The sequence below is a fragment of the Peromyscus maniculatus genome, chromosome 1 (genome assembly GCF_049852395.1).
Source record: "Peromyscus maniculatus bairdii isolate BWxNUB_F1_BW_parent chromosome 1, HU_Pman_BW_mat_3.1, whole genome shotgun sequence".
NCBI lineage: Eukaryota > Metazoa > Chordata > Mammalia > Rodentia > Cricetidae > Peromyscus > Peromyscus maniculatus.
The window spans coordinates 13,932,353-13,940,025 of NC_134852.1; the positions used below are offsets into that span (position 1 = coordinate 13,932,353).

Here is a 7,673-nt window from a genome sequence, read left to right on the forward strand (position 1 = left end):
TGGAAAACAAAGCCTATTGAGCCTAATCCATTTATTTTTTTATTTTATACTTAATTTAATTTTACATATCAGCCACGGATTCCCCTGTCCTCCTCCTCCTGCACCCCCTCTCTCCCCTCCTCCCAATCCACTCCCCATTCCTACCTCCTCCAGGGCAAGGACTCCCCTGGGGATTCAGCTCAGCCTGGTAGATTCAGTTGAGGCAGGTCCAGTCCCCTCCTCCCTTCACCTAAGCTGAACAAAGTGTCCCAGCATAAGCCCTAGCCCAAAAAGCCACCTCATGCACTAAGGACAGGACCAGGTCCAACTGCCTGGGGTCCTCCTAAATAGTTCAAGCTAATCAACTGTCTCACTTATCCAGAGGGCCTGATCCAGTCCATGGGGGTTCCTCAGCTATTTGTTCATAGTTCATGTGTTTCCACTAGTTTGGCTATTTGTTCCTGTTCTTTTTCCTATCATGGTCTCAATATCTCTTGCTCATATAATTTATCCTCTCTCTCTTGCCGATTGGACTCCTGGAGTTCCACTTGGGGCCTGGTCATGGATCTCTGCATCTGCTTCCATCAGTCATTGGATGAGAGTTCTATCATGACAGCTATGGTGTTCGGCCATCAGATCACCAGAGTAGGTCAGTTCGGGCTTTCTCTTGACCATTGCTGGCAGTCTAATGTAGAGGTATCTTTGTGGACTTCTGGGGACCTCTCTAGCACTTTGCTTCTTCCTATTCCCATGAGGTCTTCATTTATCATGGTAGCTCTTTCTTTCCTTGTTCTCCCTCTCTGTTCTTGATCCAGCTGGGATCTCCTGCTCCCCTAAGCTCTCTTTCCCCTGACCCTTGCCCTTCATTACCTTCCCATGTCCAGTTTACTCATGTAGATCTCATCCGTTTCTCTGTGGTTGGGTGATCCCTGTGTCTTTCTTACGGTCCTCTTTACTAAGTAGCCTCACTTGAGATGTGAGTAGCTGTCTAATTATCCTTTGCTCTACATCTAATATCTACCTATGAATGAGTTGGTTCTTTAAAGAAAATCAACAAGATAGACAAGCCCTTATCCAAACTAACCAAAAGGCAGAGAGAGAGAATCCAAATTAGCAAAATCAGAAATGAAAAGGGAGACATAACAACTAACACTGTGGAAATACAGAGAATCATCGGGTCTTACTTCAAAAACCTCTACTGCTGAAAACTAAAAAATCTAAAAGAAATGGATAATTTTCTGGATAGTTAATGCATACCTAAGTGAAATCAAGACCAGATAAACTATTTAATAGACCAGTAACCCCTAAAGAAATAGAATCCGTCATTAAAAGTCTCCCAACCAAAAAAAAGCCCAAGACCAGATGGTTTCAGTGCAGACTTCTACCAGATCTTCAAAGAAGAGTTAATACCAATACTCTTTAAATTTTTCCACACAATAGAAACAGAAGGAACATTTCCAAACTCCTATGAGGCTACAATAACCCTGATTCCCAAGCCCAACAAAGATGCAACAGAGAAAGAGAACTACAGACCAATCTCCCTCATGAACATGATGCAAACATACTCAATAAAATACTGGCAAACAGATTCCAAGAACACCTCAAAACAATTATCCACCATGAACAATTAGGCTTCATCCCAGAGATTTGCAAAGTTGGTTCAACACTCGAAAATCTGACAATGTAATACACCATATAAACAAACTGAAAGAAAAAACCATGTGATCATTTCATTAGATGCTGAAATGGACTTTGACAAAAGCCAACACCCTGTCATGATAAAGGTCTTGGAGAGATCAGGAATACAGGGACATTCCTAAACATAATAAAGGCAAGTTACAGCAAGCCAACATCCACAATCAAATTAAATGCAAAGAAACTCAACACAATTCCACTAAAATCAGGAACAAGATAAGGCTGTCCACTCTTCCCATATTTATTCAATATCGTACTTGAAATTCTACCTAAAGAAATAGGATGCAAAAAGGAGATCAAAGGGATAGAAATTGGAAAGGAAGAAGTCAATCTTTCACTATTTGCAGATGACATGATAGTATACATAAGTGACCCAAAAAATTCAACCAAGGATCTCCTATAGCTGATAAATATATTCAATAATGTGGCAGGATACAAGATTAATTCAAAAATTCAGTAGCTCTCCTATATACAAGGGACAAACAGGCTGACAAAGAAATCAGAGATATATCGTCCTTTACAATAGCCACAAATAATATAAAATATGTTGGGGTAATTCTAACTAAGCAAGTGAAGGGCCTGTATGACAAGAACTTTAAGTTCCTGAAGAAAGAAATTGAAGAATATCTCAGAAAATAGAAAGATGTCCCATGCTCAAGGATAGGTAGGATTAACATAGTAAAAATGGTAATCTTACCAAAAGCAATCTGCAGATTCAATGCAATCCCCATCAAAATACTAATACAATTATTCACAAACCAGGAAAGAACAATACTCAACTTCATATGAAAAAAAAACCCAGGACAGCTAAAAGAGTCCTGTACAGTAAAGGCATCATGATCCTTGACTTCAATCTCTTCTATAAAGCTACAGTAATAAAAACAGCTTGGTAGTGGCATAAACACCAGTGGAATCAAACTGAAGAACCTGACATTAATCCACACATGTATGAACACTTAATTTTTGACAAAGAAGCCAAAATTTTACAGTGGGGGAAAAACAATCTTCAACAAATGGTGTTGGCATAACTGGATGTCAACATGTAGAAGACTGCAAATAGATCCACATCTATCACAGTGCACAAAGATATCTATCACAGTGCATAAAGCTTAAGTCCATGAGATCAAAGACCTCAGCATAGATCTTGTTACTCTGAACCTGATAGAAGAGAAAGTAGAAAGTAGTCTTGAACGCATTGGTACCGGAGATCACTTCTTAAATATAACACCAGTAGCACAGACATTGAGAGCAACAATTAAACAATGGGGCCTCCTGAAACTGAGAAGCATTTGTAGAGCAAAGGACACGGTCATTAAGACAAAATGACAGCCTACAGAATGGGAAAAGATCTTCACCAACCCCACATCTGACAGAGGACTGATCTCCAAAGTATATAAAGAACTCAAGAAACTAGACTTCAAAATACTGAACAATCCAATTAAAAAGTAGGGGTACAGATCTAAACAGAATTCTCAACAGAAGACCCTCAAATGGCTGAAAGACATTTAAGGAATTGCTCAACATCCTTAGTCATCAGGGAAATGCAAATCAAAACAACACTGAGATACCATCTTAGACCTGCCAGAATAGCTAAGATCAAAAACACAGAAGACAGCTTACATTGGATAGGATATGGAGCAAGGAGAACACTCCTACACTGCAGTCTTGGTGGGAATGCAAACTTCTACAGACATTTTGGAAATCAGTATGATGGGTTCTCAGAAAATTGGGAATCCATCTTCCACAAGACCCAGCTATACCACTCTTTGGCATAAACCCAAGGAATGCTCAATCATACCACAGGGATACATGCTCAACTATGTTTATAGCAGCACTATTTGTAATAGCCAGAACCTGGAAATAACCTAGATGACCCTCAACTAAAGAATGGACCAAGAAAATGTGTTACATATACACAATGGAGTACTACTCAGCAGAGAGAAACAATGATGTCATGAGGTTTGCAGGCAAATGGATGGAACTAGAAAAAATCATCCTGAGTGAGGTAACCCAGATTCAGAAAGACAAACATGGTATGTACTCACTCATAAGTATATACTAGATGTAAAGAAAAGGATAACCAGACTGCAACCCACAGCTCCAGAAAGACTAGCTAGTAAGGAGGACCTTAGGAAAGACACAGGGATCATCCATGATGAAGAAAAGGATGAGATCTACATGAACAAACCGGGGGGAAAAAGGTAATGGAGGGCAAGGGAAGGGGGAATGAGAGCTTAGGGGAGTGGGAGGTTCCTGCTGGATCAGGAACAGAGTGGAAGAACAAGGAAAGCGATACCTTGATAAATGAAGACACCATGGGAATAGGAAGAAGCAGAGTGCTAGGGAGGTCCCCAGGAATCCACAAAGATGACTCCACCATAGACTACTGGATATGGTCGAGAGGGTGCTGGGTCTGACCTACTCTGTTGATTGAATAGCTGAATACCATAACTGACATCACAGAACCCTAATCCAGCTACTGTTGGAGACAGATGCAGAGATTCACAGCCAGGTCCCAGGCAAAGCTCCAGGAGTCCAATCGACGAGAGAGAGAGAGAGAGAGAGAGAGAGAGAGAGAGAGAGAGAGAGAGAGAGAGAGAGAGAGAGAGAGAGAAGGGATTCTATGAGCAAGAATATTGAGACCACGGTTGGAATAAGTGGAAAAAGTACAGAGACAACTAGCCAAACTAGTGGAAACCCATGAACTGTGGACCAATACCTGAGGAGACCCCATGGTACTAGACTAGGCCCTCTGGATATGCAAGACAGTTGTTTATCTTGAACTGTTTGTTGGGCCCCAGGCAGTGGGACCGGGACCTGTCCCTAGTGCATGAGCTGGCTTTTTACAGCTTAGTGCCTATGGTGAGATGCTTTGCATGGCCTTGGTGCAGAGAGGAGGGGCTTGGACCTGCCACTGTAGAGTGTGCCAAGCTCTGCTTACTCCCCATGGGAGACCTTGCCTTGGAGGAGGGGGCATTGGCATGGGTTGGAGGAGAGTACTAGGGGGTGGAAGGAGGAAGGACAGGGGAATCTGTGATTGACAAATAGAATGAATAGAAAAATCTCTTAATGAAAAAAGAAATATTTTAAAAAAGAAAAAGGATATGGATATATAGGATGCAGAATGGATTGCATGTGCTCTAATACAATATATGAACACATTGATTTTCTAGGGTTGGGGTGAATATAAGATGACTGGTGTTCTTTTTCATTCTGCTTTTTCTCATTTATTAATTTATCTTATTTATTTATTTATTTATTTATTTATTTTCTTTCTTTCCTAGGGTGCAGATACAGAGTTGTGAACCTGGGTCTCCTTGTCACAATTTGGCCTGGATTTCACTCTGCAGGCTGACATGCCATTGATTACATTGCAATCCTCCTGGCTCAGTCTCTCCAGTGCTGGGATAAGTTCAGGGAATCAACATGTCTGGTTTATGAGGAAGAATGTTCAAACAACTTTTACTTAATAGAGTGTATATGGCTGTTAGTAAAGCTGTCTTCTATGTTTGTCATGTTGACTGTGGTTTTTAGCAGTTGAAGAACACAGAACAGGGATCCTTAGGATCCCTAAAGATCAACAGGAAGGGAGAAACAGTGGGGAAGCCTGCAGTCAAAACTTCATTTACATGCCTCAACCAGATGCGATAGTCCATTAAGAAAGTGTGAAAGATTACACAAATAAAATTTAGGAGGTACAGAGCAACAAATGTGACCACCAGCATGAGGACAGTTTGGGCTGCTCTGGCCTCAGCATGGCCTCGGTGGTTCTGACTGGCAGTGAGGATGTGCTGTGTTCGCTGGTGATGTCTATGGAGGAGAAGCACCATGGAGACACTGGTCCAGGCCATGATGCTGATGAAAATGGCATCATGAGAAAAACGCAAGATGACAATGCCTGCACTAAATCCAGATGTGGAGCAGACCCACTTGCCTTGATTGTGAGTGTCATTGCCTGTGCTCTGTGAACCACTGACTTTCATTGGAATGTAGACATTATTTAAGACACTGAACAACCAACAACTGTAACAAGAATAACTCAGGGCATTAGGGGCTCTTCCTCGAGGCATCAGCCTACCCCAATGACCAGGAACAAGAGTGATAAACTGATGGATGCTCAGTGCACTGGTGGAGCACATGTTTGTGCTTCGAGCCACCACACGAATGAAGTACCCAAATTTGCATTGCAGGTTAGTTTTAGGATTCCTTGGAACAAAAACCATCACGTTGTTTGGAAATGCAGTGACGAGGAGAAGGAAGGCATTGGCCACAGCCAAGTTGGTGACAATGACCTGTGTGGTCCTCAGTCGAGAGCCAGTAAAGATGGGAGAGAAATTATGGACAAACAGAAGAATGTTGGCCAGTGTCCCACACCCAATCTCGAAAAGCAGGAGCATCTGGAGAGCCAATTCCTCGGTGGCTTTTAGAGTTTTATTCTGAGAGGACATGGAGACAACCTCTGTGCAGGCTGAGTGATGACCATGAGATACACTGCTGTCTGTAAAACGCTTCTCAATGTCTGAGCATTAGAATGATTTATGTCTTACTTCTTCTATGAAGGAGACACTATTGTATCACTGCACAGGAGCTTGTCCTGGAGAACACTGCACAGACAACTCAGACTATTATTTTGTACTTCATTTACTTTCCTTCACCTCAAGATGGAAGTGTATTAGTGATAAAGTTGTATCATTCTTGGTTCACATGACACCCATTGTAAAACATTATGGCATATAAACATGAACAGTAAACCAAGAAACATTTATTTTATCTTTCAAATGCAACAACTTCCTTCAATGATAAAATGTGTTAAGAAATACAAATTGGAGGTTCAAGAGATGGCTCTTCACAAGACTCATGTTCAAATCCAGCACTCACATGGTCTTTCATATCACTTATAACATCAGTTCTCCAAGTTGAATTCCCTCTCATGGCTTTTGTGATACTGCATAAATGTGGTGCCAGACATACAGGCAGTTATAACACTAGATGTGTAAAGTAAAATTACTATATCTTTAAAATGACAAGAATTCAAACTTATAATTCATAATATCATGTAAGGAAAGTAAGTGGCCAAAAAAGAACACATCAGCTTTTGTGAAAATTTTATACAGATCATCAAAGTGATAGAATACAAAATATTTCAAAAAAGTAGCCAGTTTTCTGATCACAAATATGAACCTCAATTTATTGATGTATATCCTTATGTACATAAGAAACCACAAAAGTTATTCAAGGCAACTCCTTCGGCAGATAAACATCTTATGTAAAGAGACTGTATTCAGGACTAACTCAAAAATCAGCAGCCCTCCAATATACAAATGATAAATTGGTGGATAAAGAAATCAAGAAAACAACACCCTTCACATAGCCATAAAGAATATAAAATATCTTGGTGGAACTCTAACCAAGCAAGTGAAAGACCTATATGACAAGAACATCAAGTGTTTGAAGAGGAATATTGAAGAAGATATCAGAAGATGGGAATATCTAACATGCTCATAGATTGGTAGAATTAACATAGTAAAAATGGCCAACCTACCAAAAGCAATCTACAGATTCAATGCAATCTCAATTAAAATACAAACACAGTCCTTTACAGACCTTGAAAGAACAATATTCAACTACATATGGACAACCAAAAAACCTAGATAGCTAAAAGAATCATGTACAAAAGAACTTCCAGAGGTATAACCATCCCAGATTTCAAGCTCTACTACAGAACAATAGTAATAAAGCCCACATGTTATTAACATAAAAACAGAAAGGTTGGTGAATGGAATTAAAGACCTATGCATAAATCAATACACCTATGGACACCTGATTTTTGACAAAGAAGCAAATATTATACAATGGAAAATAGGAAGTATCTTCAACAAATGGTGCTGATCTAACTGAATGTCTGCATGTAGAAGATTGCACATAGATCCATATCTATCACCATGTACAAAATTCAAGTACAAGTGAATCAAAGACCTCAACATAAATCCAGCTACACT

General features: G+C 40.2%; 1 protein-coding gene across 1 annotated transcript; it reads right to left on the reverse strand.

Annotated features, from left to right (window-relative positions):
- Nucleotides 1-5,204: 5,204 nt before the first annotated feature.
- On the reverse strand, nucleotides 5,205-7,372 carry LOC102905018 (vomeronasal type-1 receptor 4-like). The gene is made up of 2 exons (XM_015987086.1): nucleotides 7,355-7,372; nucleotides 5,205-6,131 (listed from the first exon to the last, which is right to left on the reverse strand). Exons 1-2 carry the CDS (start codon nucleotides 7,370-7,372, stop codon nucleotides 5,205-5,207), a joined length of 945 nt encoding a protein of 314 aa, XP_015842572.1.
- Nucleotides 7,373-7,673: the final 301 nt, after the last annotated feature.